The sequence below is a fragment of the Ciconia boyciana genome, chromosome 11 (assembly GCF_034638445.1).
Source record: "Ciconia boyciana chromosome 11, ASM3463844v1, whole genome shotgun sequence".
NCBI classification, from domain to species: Eukaryota; Metazoa; Chordata; class Aves; order Ciconiiformes; family Ciconiidae; genus Ciconia; species Ciconia boyciana.
In genome coordinates, this window is record NC_132944.1 from 19,036,270 (window position 1) to 19,051,524 (window position 15,255).

Below are 15,255 nucleotides of genomic sequence, written 5' to 3' on the forward strand. Positions count from 1 at the left end.
AGAAATTCCCAACTTTCAAAAACAACAGACAACAGGTGGCCACAGTCTCAAAGTATTTCAACAAAGTATTTCTCCTACCCAGGCAGAACTGCTTTGACAAGAAAGGCAGTAAAAAGCATGTGAGGAATTTTAAGCACCCATGAAGAAACAGCTGTGGCAAAGCTTAACTAATTCTTCACAACAGCATCGATGCTCTAGGAATTGCCTCAACAAGCCTTTAAGATAATTAAGAAAGGAAAATATCCAAAATTTTAAAGATGGTAGACTTAAGCACAGCTCTCAAGTCCTTGAAGTAAAATTATATTAAAGCTATAGTGACTAAAAAAGTGCATGAGACAAAATGGCCCTAAATTTCAGAGCAATGTCATTTTGTCAATGTCAGCATACTACACAGCCTCTCAGAACAAAATGCACAAGTGGTAGGGAAAAGGTGACATACAGACATCTGCCTGTCAAACTGTAGAGAGAACCATGCATGATGCAAGTCACTCATTCTTACCCTTTGTTCTGTATCTTCTTCCTCTTCATCTGGATTGAAAGCTTCAGCACAAACTTGGAAGAAAAAGAGAGAGGAAATTAGTAAAAACAAGCAATTACATGAGAACATCAAACAAATCAAGTTTAAATTCTTCTATATTTTATTTTCCTGCAGGAAAAACAAAATCACTTTTGTTTTTATGTCGTTATAGTGTCAGAGGCTTAAATCTTATCCATTCTCTGAGCAGGCACAGCATGGCTGTTCTCAAACTCCCATGTAAAAAGTCTGTAACTTACAATAGAAAGTAATCTTGCCTAGTGAGTACTCCAAAGCATGCACACAGATTCCCTTTCAATTCTTAGCAAAGCATAACAATCTCCATTCAGATTCATTTACAACCAACTTCTCTAAAAACACAGTGGAAAAATACTGCTGCTACATTGCTTTGTTCTTTGCAGTGCAATGCATATAGCAAAACACACTTTACAAAAAAAAAAAAAAGAGTACAAGGAGGCATGTGGCACTCGCTCCACCCCAAGTCAGATTTGCACGTAAGTATCTATATTTGGGGTTTTTTTTCAATACAGAGAAATCACATTTCCACAGAAATTAACCTGGGAAATTAACAATCAGCTTGACCATAGTATATTCTATGACAAAAAATAATGTTTAGTCCCCTTCCCCATATGCTCCTATATCTTACTATATTTGAATCAAATGAATGTCAAGTTGCGATATAAAAACAACTTTAAAAAAATACACAACGTGATTTTTTTTAAAAAGGATGAGAACATTTGCGGAAACCATACACTTGTAGTGCACAGGAACAAGGCTCTGCCAAACATGTCATTATAACTACAGGATCAACTGTAAGAGAGGCAATGATAATGGTGAGCTTCTAAAATTTCAAACCATTTTTGTTCAGTTTTAATACTTCAGAAGAGGCTTATCTTCACTTATCTTAACAGTTACACTGTTACACAATTTTACAATATTAAACACAGACACCTTTGGCTGCCAAAAGCCTACAGCTCTAGCTCAGACTTTGTTATTAATTCGTGGTTATTTGCAGTTCTTACACATCAAAGTGAACTCTAGATTCTAAGTAGCTGTACAGATAGAGAAAACGAGAGTCAGTCCTGTTTTCATCTAGTTCTGCTCTTACTTTAATAAGGGTGGTCTTACTTCTGAGGCTATATGCTACCTGTAAAATTTTACAAGGAAACAGAGAAGCATTTTTCTTTGTACTTTATCCAGCAACCTGACAATACTGAAGACTTGGCAGAATGCCTAGAAGCTCACTGCAGCGACATCTAACCACTGAATTGACTTAGAAAGTATAAATAAAAATAAGCAGATTTAAAAAAAAATAAAAATCTAGAAAGCCTAGCATTCAGCAACTTGCAAATAATTTGAAAATGCATACAGGACTATTGACCTTGTCATCATGCTTTCAAAAGGACTATAAAAAAAATGCACAAGTCCAGCATAATTTCCTAGGAAATACTTGCTTTTTTTTTCCCCCCTGCCTAAAAGGTACAGGTCTTTCCTAGCAAACTATATTTTAATTCCTTTTTTTCCTGGAGAGGCTGGAGAGACTGGAATACAACACGAGCATTCCATTTATCAAACCACAATGTAAGAGCCCAATCATGTAATCATTAGGCATTTAAAGAGTAGTTATTGCTCATACAATAAATCCAGCGTTGCACTGCCTCTTCTGGTTTGCACCATTTAACAATACAGAAACAGTATATTAACAGTGCAGCTACACCACACACATGCTTTTAGTTTAACAGTGTTCCATCCACATTTAGAGCAGATACTTTACAAAGGATAAACAGCATTCTTCCCCAGCTGAAAAAAAGTATGGTCCACCACACAGTCCAAAGATGACTGTATTATGGGCAGGCAGATGCCTACAAAGCTGCAGAAGTTGGACTGATAGGCAAAGATCCACTTAATATGCAATACAAAGGCACTAACAAAGAGAACATAATTAGCATTTCGGTGCGAAAGCTTTCCTCCTCCTTTCATTTTACAGTAAGGATCAAAGTCTATTGTGAAAGCTTTGGATTTTCTAATATGGAACATTTTCCTAAAACAAAGGCTCCTTGGTTTAAACAGTATGGTGAAACTGGAGATAAAAAGTATCTTTATTCTTTACAACCAGCATATCTTACCAGTAGCTGGAGTTCAATTCTTTATTGTGCACTATAGTACGTACTATAAACGCACTTCCGTACGTTTCTGAAAGCACCTGGCATCTAAGCACATTCGAGCTGTGTATCTATGAATTCAGAGATCACTGTACTTCATTATATCGTTCTATCATTTAAATTCTCAATATTAAGCTGCAGATTAGATTTTGTTCCCACCTCAACTGCAAGGAAGCTATTGCTAAGAATATGCTTTGGAATTGAGGAAATTCTCTTTAAGATTTCCTTGGGAAAACAAGTTTAATTACCATGGCTAAGACTACAGCATTAGAGCAAAACCTTATCTTAAAACATGCAGCAATCAAAACAACACAGATCTCTGCAACTTTAGTATCAAACGGCTTTGGTTGGGATTTGTACATGTAAGTCTCCCCTATTTCATCGTACCCAGTAAGGGTGCAAACAGCTTCCTAAAGCTCACTAAGGATACGCACTAGGACTTAGGGCCCTTCCCTTACAGATGGAAATCACTTCTGTAGTGCCCATGAATGGGCACCACAAAAATACAACAAAAATGTGGCAAAATACTACTTCTTCCCATGCTGTCACATAGAAAGCTTCCCATTATACTTTTTGTTCTTCAACCTCCTGCTGGGATTTCTTTTTTCATGTAGAAGCAGTAGGGCAGACATTTTGGACTTTGACTGACAGCTCAGATTGACAGGACTTTATTTACTTGCAGGCAAAGCTGTAACACTTAATGTAACATATCTGTTGTGGGATGGTTAAAAAAAGGGGAGAGAGACAAAAATGATTAATTCTGACCTCAAGCTTAAATTAATATTGTGATATGCTGGAAAGCCCACAGAAAGCTCTTCAGCCTACTCATAACAACCAACAGCATTTTCCAAATATTTTAAAATATGACTAATGCAAAGAACAGGCGAACATTATGTCAACACCATCCTGTGGTTTATATCGCAATACGTCCAATTTTTCTTTCTACTATTTTTAATTGGTAAATTACTTGTGGAAGTCTGCAGTGGTGAACATATTACCTGTCAGGATCTGTGTGTCAGTCTTACCTTCAATATGTTGCATGTTATCTGTGCTAAAACAGCATTGCTTCTCTATTCTTCTGACTGAAAAGAACCCCATAACTACCCTAAACTCTGGCAGCCACTGTCAGAAATCTATGGAAGTTAATTTCAGGACTCCTGAAGGTTAGTCATTTGCAGGTTACAGTACAGCCAGTCCCAATGAAAAACCATTTGATCTTTCATCTTGACGGAGTGAATACATACTTGCCCCACTATTTTATACATGACTGAATTCACATATTAACTATTTCAGTGTCCCAATAAAACAGGTACTCCAAGGCAAGCTCATTCTCACAAGATTGTTCTGAAGAAATGTGTTGGTAGCATATTTTCAGACTCATAGAAACAGCAGTTGGAAGGGATCTCTCTCTGAAGGTCACCCAGCCCAACCTACCCCTTAAGGGGAGCTATTTGCAATGCTAGATTGGGGCTGACCTGGAAGCCTCCCTGGGCGAAGACTGCACATCTCTGGCTAACCTGCTCCACTGCTGCACCACCCTCCTGGGGAAGGAGTTTTTCTTAATGTGCAACCTAAAGCTCACAAATATCTTGATATAATTTGAAGTGACTTCTGAAATCACACCTTTCCTATGTGAGATTTTCAGCACAACTCTGCCCTTGAGCAAACACTAAGCATGAATGCATCAGTGAAAGTTATGTACAAGTGTGACACACACCCCAGTTGTGTACTTCCAATACTGCAGCTGTATCGGCATAGATCACAAAGACCAAACTTCCTTGCAAATCTGCCCACATAGTTCAAATAGCTCCGGAACATAAAAAACAGTTTTCAATTTTAGGAAGCTTTAAGATAAAAAGAAAATCAGGCTTTTACCCTACCATCTACATTTAGTCTCTCTTAGCTTCTGCAGCTTCTACAGCTAGTTTAGCTTTCTCCTCATACAGCACCTTCTTTGGCTTGCAAGAACAGGCACATCTGTTAACACTTCTGAAGGCTCAGAAATGATACAACTCGATTGCTGCTTTGTTATGCAGGTGACAGCATCTGAAAGCAACAAAGATCTTTCTAGCTGCAGCAATGACGTAAGCAGTGGATGGGTGAGGGGGAAGCAAGGGGTGAGGAGAGAATGAGAAGTAGCAAGAAAAGTTTGCCAGTACAAACACCACCTTTGCTTATGCAAGTTTTAATCACTCCCAAGATAATACTGTTCTGCAAAATACGTGTTTTGTCAAGATCAAAGTCCTTGCACTCTATGCAAATCTGCATCATAGTTCAGCATTTAGCTCCCATAAGCAAGTAAAGCCTTTGTGAGAAATGCATACTATCCCAGTAGCTAAGGGATCACTGTTACTTTTCTTCAAAATAGCAGCCAAGAGGCTGAGGCCTGAAGACCTTCGGACACATGCAAGAGGAGGAAAAATTTTCATACTGGACATGAAAATTCTACATTTTATGTAAGGTGAATGCATTGTTAATATTTCTGTTGTTATTGGAAGAAGTAGCAAAGACATGCTGCGTCATATTCTCTTTGCAATTTTGGATAGCATCTTCTGTACTTCAGAGTGAAATACTATTCACTCATCTTTACTTGCAAGGATGCATTACCTTCAATTGATTCTACGAGACCCATTAATGAAAATCCACCCAGAGCAGTACATGCAGAACAGCTTTTCCAGTTATTTATTCAGATCAGTAATCTTGCACTACGTTTAAGGCGACGTTCTTTGCATTCGCATTTGCCAAAGCTTCAAACATTTTGTAAGTCTGCCTCTCAAGGGACAGATGCATAGCCTCTTCTGGGAGCACTATGCCAGCTGGAAAGGTGACCACTTCCAGTGGCTTGTCATTCCCTTTTTGACAGCTGAGTTGCTAAAGCAGGCACTTCCAAAATGATGTAGTCGAGATGAACTTCGGAAGCTTAAACAGAGCTTATACATAGGTCTTTGCTGGCACAGCTCAACGTGATTTCTGCACTTGGGAAAAAAACTTCGAGTTTCCTCTTGCTTCTGTTGCTGGATAGCTCAGAACTTTTTGGTTTAGAAACTGCACTTTGTTTCCCGAGTTAAAGATCTCACCATGTCAAAGCAGACGACAGATTCATACCTCGATCCAGCAAGTGGGAAACAGAACCTGCACCCATTTGCACTACCTGAACAGTTTTCACATTTCTGACAGTTAGAATTAAAAGCAACACTGAAACCTGAAAACCAGTTAAGCCATCTACAGGAAAATCAGCTGTTTCAGCCTTCAGTTCACTAATGAGAACTGACTGAAATCAAGTGTAAATTTTTTAGTTAAAAAGAACGTCATTGCGCCAGCCCAAAACTCAGATCTTGGGTCTTAAAAGCCTGATCTTTCCCTTTTACTTTATGTGCCACATGAAAATCCCCAGATGCAGGAGCACCCACAGCAGTACCACCTCCTGACTTCATTCTTAATTCTCAAAGAGGCATAACTGAGACACGACTTACAATGACTGGGACTTGAGCAAAAAACGCCCCCTCAAATCTTTGTCAAATACCAACACATAATATTCAAAACACACCACCATTTGCATGGCCATATACGTCAAATCGAGTGTACGGTTTTTCCGTTGAGAAATATTTAGAAATAATAAATTTAGGTGTCAAAGGAAAAGAATGGATTTTCAGTTCTGGAAACAGCTTCAAATTTCATCTAAAGTTAAAAGGAAATTAAAATAAAATCAACTTGGTTCTTCACAGGCAGAGTTATTCTGCGTTACAGATTAACTACGAAGATACAAAATCACTCAGCATGGCTGTGCCAAACCAGCTCAGTCCAGCAAGGATTACAGGTTCAGGCGCAGCTCCCCACATGGTCCCAAAGCCTGCTCAGGTTGGAAAGCTGCACAGATCATTCTGTCAGGCAAAGAAGCCTATGAGACACCGATAAGCCTCTAAGGCCCTAAAATCCTGCACAGTTTCACCCAGCTCTGCAAAAAGCCAGCGTTGCCTCTCTGTACTATTGTACATACACAGCAACAGGTGAAAATGCTCACCTGGATTACCCAAAGCTTTGCTTATACCCCTAATTCAACTTGAAAATGCCCATCTCTGATGTGGCCGTTACTGATATTTTTCAAGGCCCACCACTTTAATAGAGTAGCAAAAATGAGGTCACAGGCAGAGCTTGCAAGGACCCACTCTAGTTCAAAGCTACCCCAAGGCACAATTCCGGATAGACGTGTTTGCCCAGAGAGGCTGGGGCATTTAAGAGAACGGGATGATGTATTACAGTGCCTGCTACCCTTGCCTTTAGAAACCTTTGATAGCCATTCCCTCAGTATGATTACGTACTTTCCAGTAGTATTACCTAAATCAGACTTCTCCAGCTTGTTTTCTTTCCATCAAGACAGAAATGCAACAGTTCCAGTGACAATGGCTTGCGATAAAACTGTAATGCCAGTGTCACACAATCCTAATTCATACTACATTTCAGTCATGAGTTCAGAACAGACTGCATAATCAATTATAAATGCCACTTTTTATGATAATGTGGGCTTTTCTTTGCAGGAAATCCAACTCTACATGCACAGACATCTTTTCTCCCAAGATGCATAGAAACAAGCAATATAATAAGCCCTTTAAAATTACGACAATTGGTTGACAACTATTTCCATAGGTACATTTGTTTTATATATTCTGAATGCATTTTTCAAATATTTTTACTAAATTCATATAGATTAATAAAAATCTGGTTTTAAGTGTTTATTTAAAAGGCTTTATCATCAGATATAGAGTAAAACAATTTAGACAATGCCATACAGCAGAACAGCCATTAAAATGATAGAATCACAGAATCATAGCATCGTTTAGGTTGGAAAAGACCTTTAAGATCATAGAGTCCAACCGTTAACCTAACACTACCAAGACCACCACTAAACCATGTCCCTAAGCACCACATCTACACATCTTTTAAATACCTCCAGGGATGGGGACTCAACCACTTCCCTGGGCAGCCTGTTCCAATGCTTGACCACCCTTTCAGTAAAGAAATTTTTCCTAATATCCAGTCTAAACCTCCCCTGGCGCAACTTGAGGCCATTTCCTCTTGTCCTATGGCTTGTTACTTGGGAGAACAGACCAACCCCCACCTCTCTACAACCTCCTTTCAGGCAGTTGTAGAGAGCAATAAGGTCTCCCCTCAGCCTCCTTTTCTCCAGGCTGAACAACCCCAGTTCCCTCAGCCACTCCCCATCAGCCTTGTGCTCCAGACCCTTCACCAGCTTCGTTGCCCTTCTCTGGACACGCTCCAGCCCCTCAATGTCTCTCTTGTAGTGAGGGGCCCAAAACTGAACACAGTATTCCAGGTGCAGCCTCACCAGTGCCAAGTACGGGGGCACAATCACCTCCCTAGTCCTGCTGGCCACACTGTTTCTGATGCAAGCCAGGATGCTGTTGGCTTTCTTGGCCACCTGGGCACACTGCTGGCTCATATTCAGCAGCTATTGACCAAGACCCCCAGGTCCTTTTCCACCAGACAGCTTTCCAGCCACTCTGCCCCAAGCCTGTAGCGTTGCATGGGGTGGTTGTGACCCAAGTGCAGGACCCGGCACTGAGCCTTGTTGAACTTCATACAATTGGCCTCGGCCCATCGATCCAGCCTGTCCAGGTCCCTCTGCAGAGCCTTCCTACCCTCCAGCAGATCAACACTCCCGCACAACTTGGTGTCCTCTGCAAACTGACTGAGGGTGCACTTGATCCTTTCATCCAGATCATTGATAAAGATATTAAACAGGACTGGCCCCAAGACTGAGCCCTGGGGAACACCGCTGGTGACCGGCCGCCAACTGGATTTAACTCCGTTCACCACCACTCTCTGGGCTCAGCCATCCAGCCAGATTTTTACCCAGCAAAGCATATGCCCATTCAAGCCATGAGCAGCCAGTTTCTCCAGGAGAATGCTGTGGGAAACCGTGTCAAAAGCTTTACTAAAGTCTAGGTAGACAACACCCACTGCCTTTCCCTCATCCACTAAGCAGGTCACCTTGTCATAGAAGCTCTTTCACCATCACCAAGCTCTAGACAATCAAAACATTCCCTAACATACAGGGCTACCCCACTGCCTCTCCTTCCTTGCCTTTGATACAGCCACAAATTAATTTTTTTTTCCACCACAGGAAGATTTGGCAAAGTATTTAAAATTACATTTCCCTAGGGCAAACAAGAGCTTTCATGATGAAAGGCATAGAATAATAAACGGAAAGTAAATAATCACAGTCTCTCTCAGATTTATATCTTTACATACATATAATGAAAGTATTACATGCAGACAATACTGCTTCAACTAGATTTTAAAGACAAACATAAAGCACTTTCCACTTATGATGCAATGCACTCCTACTTTATTATTATTTCTAGGTAGGCTTTGTTCAGGGTTTGGTTTTTTGTTTTGTTTGCTTAACTCCTTCTGCAACATACAGTATCTAGCATGGAAAACGCCCCAAGTTAACTGGCAGGCCTTGCTTTGCCACAGCCATCCCACACATCGCAGGGGCATACAGCACTAGACAAATAATAGACTCCTTAGCACACTTGAGAACCTGCTCCTGGGATCTATTATGGAAAGACGTTTCCTGTCAAAGTAAGAGGCAAATTGTGGGGTAAGGGGGGGGAGGCATCCACTGAACTGCAAGGAAACTTCAGAAGACAATCCTCTGCCTGTATATCTTTATTTAAATCCTTCTCCTACTCAGGAGCAATTAAAACAAAAAAACTTGTGCCAATGCAGGACTGGGGATAGAATTCCCTTAGGCTCTTCTCCTACCTCTTTGGTATAACCAGATGAACATGACATTTGCCTTTTTCTTTTTTTTTTTTTTTTTTTTTAAATTAAACCAACAGCTGTTTATCATTGTATTTGCTTTATGTAGTTGCCTGTTTAATTATATAGATGCACAACTTTTACTTAATGCCTTTATGTATGAGTTATGCAAAGTGCTTTAGCTTATCCTTCCACTTTATGTGCTCACAAGTGGTTAAAGGGTCATACCCTCCCACCTCACAGAAGCCAGGTGCTGGAGAATAATAATAATAATAATAATAATAATAATAATAATAATAACAACAACAACAACAACGTCATGAGGCTACTTTGTTTCATAGCATAAAACACTGGCAAAAATAACTGAATCAAATGCTTCTGATCATCTAAATACACATTTGTGCATACACTCCAATAATTCTACATAATTCCTAGACTGTAATTTTTGATAATTTGAAATCCTACAATTTACAGAGGACTTATCGTGAAAGCACTCTGTAGATAAAATATAGCACTCTGCAAGTAGTCTCTCCTGTACAGCTGGAGAAGCCAAGGGACAAGACTACTTGATTGCACAGAAATCATCTGCTAACTAAGCCACAGCTGGGGCTCCTGCACTTTTGGCTTCCATGTCTCTATTCATAACAGCAGAGCCCAGTATCCCATCAGACACTAATGTGCTCGGGACCTTGCAGTAAGAGGTGAGTCTGCATGAAAAATAAAAACAACAAAAAGCTTTCCATCATGGTAGAGGAGTAATTAAAAATAAGAAAGCTTTCCATGTGGCAGTATCAAAAGAGTTCAAAGCTCTGACACGGTAACAACCAAACCCAAAATACTGCCTCTTCAATCTTAAACAGTAATTTAAACTTTGCTACTTCTGTTTCCAACTCCCTTTACTACATGTAAACAAAAATCTTAAAATGGCAGCAGGGTATTTTAGAGTTAGACTTTATTATTCCGTGCGGTGCAGCCTGAGAAATTCAAATGAAGCAAGCTTTATTCTTGCAAGTTAAAAAATCAGAAGACTGAAATGGATAAACATGCTGCTGACCTTGTTCAAGCCTTCTAAGAGAGCCTTACCGATGAGATAGTCATCCATAAAAAAAGGTCTGGAAAACATGATGCTACTACTATTTCAGAGCACCCAGATTCACAATTGTAGAAGTAAGCCTTCTGCTTTAATGATCTTCTGTTTTAGCCCATCACATAAATCTTACCACATTTCTAAATGGTTACGTAAGCAAGGCAGATAAACATTTTTGGTGCTTAATTTCTGGTTTTATGTGCCTGATAAACACAGTGATACTTTATCTCAGTTAAAAACAGCATGGAGAATGTTCGTTTTACATTCAGTTTACATCAAAACACCACAAGTTCCAAGAAATGGCTCAAATATATACCTTCCCAAAAAAAGGCGTGTACCTTACAGGCTTTTAGTTGCAAGCAGTAGATAGAAAAGATAATCTAGCTGAGGAATAAAACAGAAAAAGTGTTTTTCCAGTCTAGAAATAAGAAATTCTCTTTCAGTTTCCAGACCAAGGCATTTTTTGTTTTTATACTTGCAATTCTGATATGTGAATTGCTAAACCTGCCATAAGGCACATGATATTTTAAAAGAACTACCAGCATCTTGGGAAAAGTGCACTGAAGCACTTGTGTGTTAGAGCAGAGCAGATATTTAGCAATGAAAATTACCCACATCTTTCTGACATCTATCGTGACAGAGAACTGAAGGATGTCAAAGCGTTAGAAGGCACTTCAGAAATTAATGGTTCAGCAACTCAGATATGATTTTTCAGGATTTCTAGAGAATGTCCAAATAGATTAAAACACCATATTACCCCTAATGGAACAAGTATCGCCTATTTACCTGTAGCAACCGTGAACAATATAAAACTAGCATGGCTTTGACACAAAAGGATTGCGTGCAGAGCAATGACGTGGAAGCCCCCAGGTCCCTGTGCTTTGAAACAACTGCTTCCTGCCCTGGCAGGCAGGCAAAGCAGGGAATGTCGAAACCTGCTGTCCGATCCCTTGATGAAAAACCCATCAGCTTCCCCCATTTCTGTGCAGCTGCTGATCAACTCAGATGCCCTGGTGATTGCTAGTAATGGGGAAGGCATAACTATTTGACTTGATGCAACTCATCTTCAGGATGAGTCAACTCTCGACTTCAGCGGCTCACTGAACAAATGGATTTCATTTACAGGAAATACACAGTTGAAGTAGTCTCACAAAAGACTAATATTAGGCAGAACTTGGCTAGAAGTTGTGTGCTTTATTTATAACCTCTTAGTTCTGTATTTTTCTGTTACAGAAGATTAGTGAGTTTAAGAAAATTACACTCCTCCCTATCCCAAATTTCGGAGACATGGGAAAAACATACATTCAGACACGCTAATCTGAATCAGGTAAGTGCTTCAGGCAGACAAGTACCCATGCACAAGCCATATCCCAAAGTCAAGCCTTGATTTAAGTCTCTTTATACAACAACACTATAAAAGTGCTCACAGCAATTCCTAACTGAGATTGCTTTAAACCCCATTATATTCACTGTAGCTAGTTTTTTTAGCATGCTGACTAAAGCTTTGCATTATTTGGAGTACACACAGTCTCATCAAGGTGTTCGGGTGTTAAAAATGACTGAGTGAAGTTTCTGAAAATACATGGGATATTCTTTCATATTTAAATCAGGTATGTTTAAACTTTTCTGTTCTACATGGACTATTTAATCCATTTCACATTTAATCTGAAGTTACAGCAACCAAAACTTGCCATGAGCATATTAATCAGTATAAGAGCATAACATCTATGACTTTGTCTAAAACTTTATATTAAAAAAGGGATAAAGTGCTGCCTTATTTATTCACAAAAAAACCCACAAAGCGCATCTAACTCCCAAGGTCACTCCACATATATACATCACAGCACCATGTTTTGCACTAAGTATAAAACTGCCTTTTTAGCCTGTATCGTGACATGCATTTTGAGATTTTCTCCAGTGTGTTTTCTCTCAGTTTCTTATGCACAACAAACCGTGCAGGAATATTTTCATTTGGGCTTTAATTCACATGTTAAAAAACAGCTTGGGCTCAAAACAAAAGGAAAAAAGTCAATTCTCCTCCTTTCCATCTCACCTCAAAAAAAAGAAAATTAAATTCCAACCCATCCAGAGGTGAGAGAATGAAATTTTATTTAAAAAATCATCTGAAGGCTGATATTTTCAAAAGTATATATGTATCTAAAGATATGGACTAGCATTTATGTAGGCTTTTTAAAGATCTTTAATGTAGAAGAATTAATGAGAGTTAATCACCTGCACCTTTTGCCACCTGAATAATTCTGAAAAACTGTTCCTTACTGCATTAATTGCTTAATAAATGTGCATAGCTATACCTTATTCTCCCAATTAATAAGAACTAATTTGAGTTAAAATATTTCACTTCAGATGAACAACTTTTAATCGTTATGTAAAACTATAGGCATGAACAATTATTTAGAAAGAATAAATTAAAAAAAGAGGAAAACTGAATGAATTCTACTCCACTGTAGCACTTAGATTCTCTTATATTTGCATTGAGTAGATTGGATCAGATTTCATCTGACCAGGTATTGCACTGACTTAAGTTTTATATAAGGATGCTCACTGAGTGTTGTATTTCTCTTTATGTCATGAAAAAATCTAGCCATTACAAGCAGAATTATTCACAACGGTGTGAAATTCAAGTAATTGTGAAGTCACGACTGTTAATTTCCAAAAATAAGCTTTTCATTATTCACTGAATGCCAATTACATGCCAAGAATTTTTAAATAAGTCCCAATATTGCAAACAGAGAAAACAAGCTTTTTTTTTTGTTTGTTTAATGAATAATGATTCAGGCACTTTCTTACAGGAGAGCACCCACACAATTTATCACCACTTTCATCTGTCATCCCACACACTTGGCTTTTGCTCATATCAACATTTTTCAAAATGAATTATTTTCACTCTAGTTATGATATCAGTTTTGCGATCAGTAGCACTAGCAAAAAATGACAGAAGCATCAGGTTGTTGAAATAGGAAAGCTGTTTGTGCCATTCGTAAAAATGTGAATTTCTGAACTCAAAAGTCTCTTACCATTTATCATCTGCCTGAAAACATTTCAGCAGAAGTTATGCCATCAGTTTTGTAAGACAGTGAATAATCAATATAGAAATTCATTAAATATCTGCAAGAGAAGAAACCAGATCATGATTTTCAAGTCATCCTCTGATAATCAGATAGTTTGGTAAGTAGAAAGCAAAGAGAATGACACAGAGAAAGTTAGTCACTCAGTCTTCCTCCCTTGGTGATTTGAAGTGATGAGATTTTATCACTGAAGTAGCAGATAGTATCCTGCAAGAGAAAATACTCAAAACAACGTCCCAAAAGAAGTGTTGCTTCTTGCTTCATTGCTACTATTTAGATGTCCTGATTTAACAGGATCCCAAAACGGTATTCTTTACCAAATACTAACACGCTGCATGGCAGTAATTAATATCAAAGCTTTCTTAGAAAATTATTTTTTTAAAGCTGTCATTTTAAAAGGCTAAAAGCTACTAAAAAGATTTTACTATGTGTAATATTATCATATCCTGACATCTCAACTTGCCAGGGTGTGAAGAAAATGCTGTACCTCACTAGAAAGCCCAGAGAGATATCAGACTTTAACAACATATCTACTTTATGAGATGATTGCTCATCTTTGGTAGGAGCCAGAAGAATGAAGAATTCAAGGTAAAGAGTCCCCTATTGTCAAAATGGAGAAGAATCAGTGAGTTTGAAGAACCAGTGGTCATACAGGCCTCTTACGGAAGTTTATCTTATGAGGAAAGAGAAAGCCAGAAACTGTCAAGAAACGTTGATTTACGCATTATTCAAAACCAAAATTCTATACCTACACCCTCTAAAAATAGCATGTTAAAATGTTACACAAAGATGGGGGGGAGGAAAAAAAAAAAACAACACCTACCAAAACATACTGTCATATATCAGATCATTAGAGAGAAGAGAAACGTCAAAAATACTTATTCCAAACCCAACATTTGCTGTGGATACTGACAACATTAAATGTCAGTGTCCCCAACAATGCTAATGTTCGCTATACACAGGAAAACAGGGTTCAGTAACGTTCAAACAAAATTATCCTCTACATATGTAAACATTTATTCAGCAATCATATCTTAGGAGAGGGCTTAGCACCTGATTCCAGGGACAGCAGATTTGATCCTTCTCACTTCACTGAACGTTGCCCTACCAAAGGGACTAACTGAAGCAAGACTTGTTCATTTGATTACTTTTTACGTTAACATGAAAATAGTAACAGATCCTGACAGTCATGTTATTTTGCTGGTATAAAAATATTAGGGAAATAACTATCATATATTGCTTCCCTGGATTATATAATTCAATTATTCTCCTTATATAGTTGTTGAATATGAAAACTGTAATCTCATTCCTATCCCACAGAGGCCAAAAGAAGACTGAGGAGGGAGTACAGGCATATGCAAGAGAGATAAATTATACCAGGTCACTTAGAAAAATAGAAATAACTGGAGAAAACAGATGAAAACCTTCTGTCACACGTGTATGGTATGGGTGTCATATTTTGTGAGATTTTTTTCTATCCCATGAAGAATTCAGCAAGTCTGCTGGAGAGTGGGTGTTCTGTGGAATGAATCAAAGGTGTCTAGAAATGGCAATACAGAAATCTAACAAAAAACTTTACTTTTCTGAAACATGCTAAAA

The 15,255-nt window shown here is 38.5% G+C and overlaps 1 protein-coding gene across 1 annotated transcript in view; it reads right to left on the reverse strand.

Annotated features, from left to right (window-relative positions):
- The window catches only part of PRKAR2A (protein kinase cAMP-dependent type II regulatory subunit alpha), a 70,216-nt gene that overhangs the window by 24,603 nt on the left and 30,358 nt on the right, over positions 1-15,255 (reverse strand). The window contains exon 3 of the mRNA XM_072875648.1: positions 500-552. Within this exon, the coding sequence (XP_072731749.1) occupies positions 500-552 (53 nt within the window). The remainder of the gene's footprint in view (positions 1-499; positions 553-15,255) is intronic.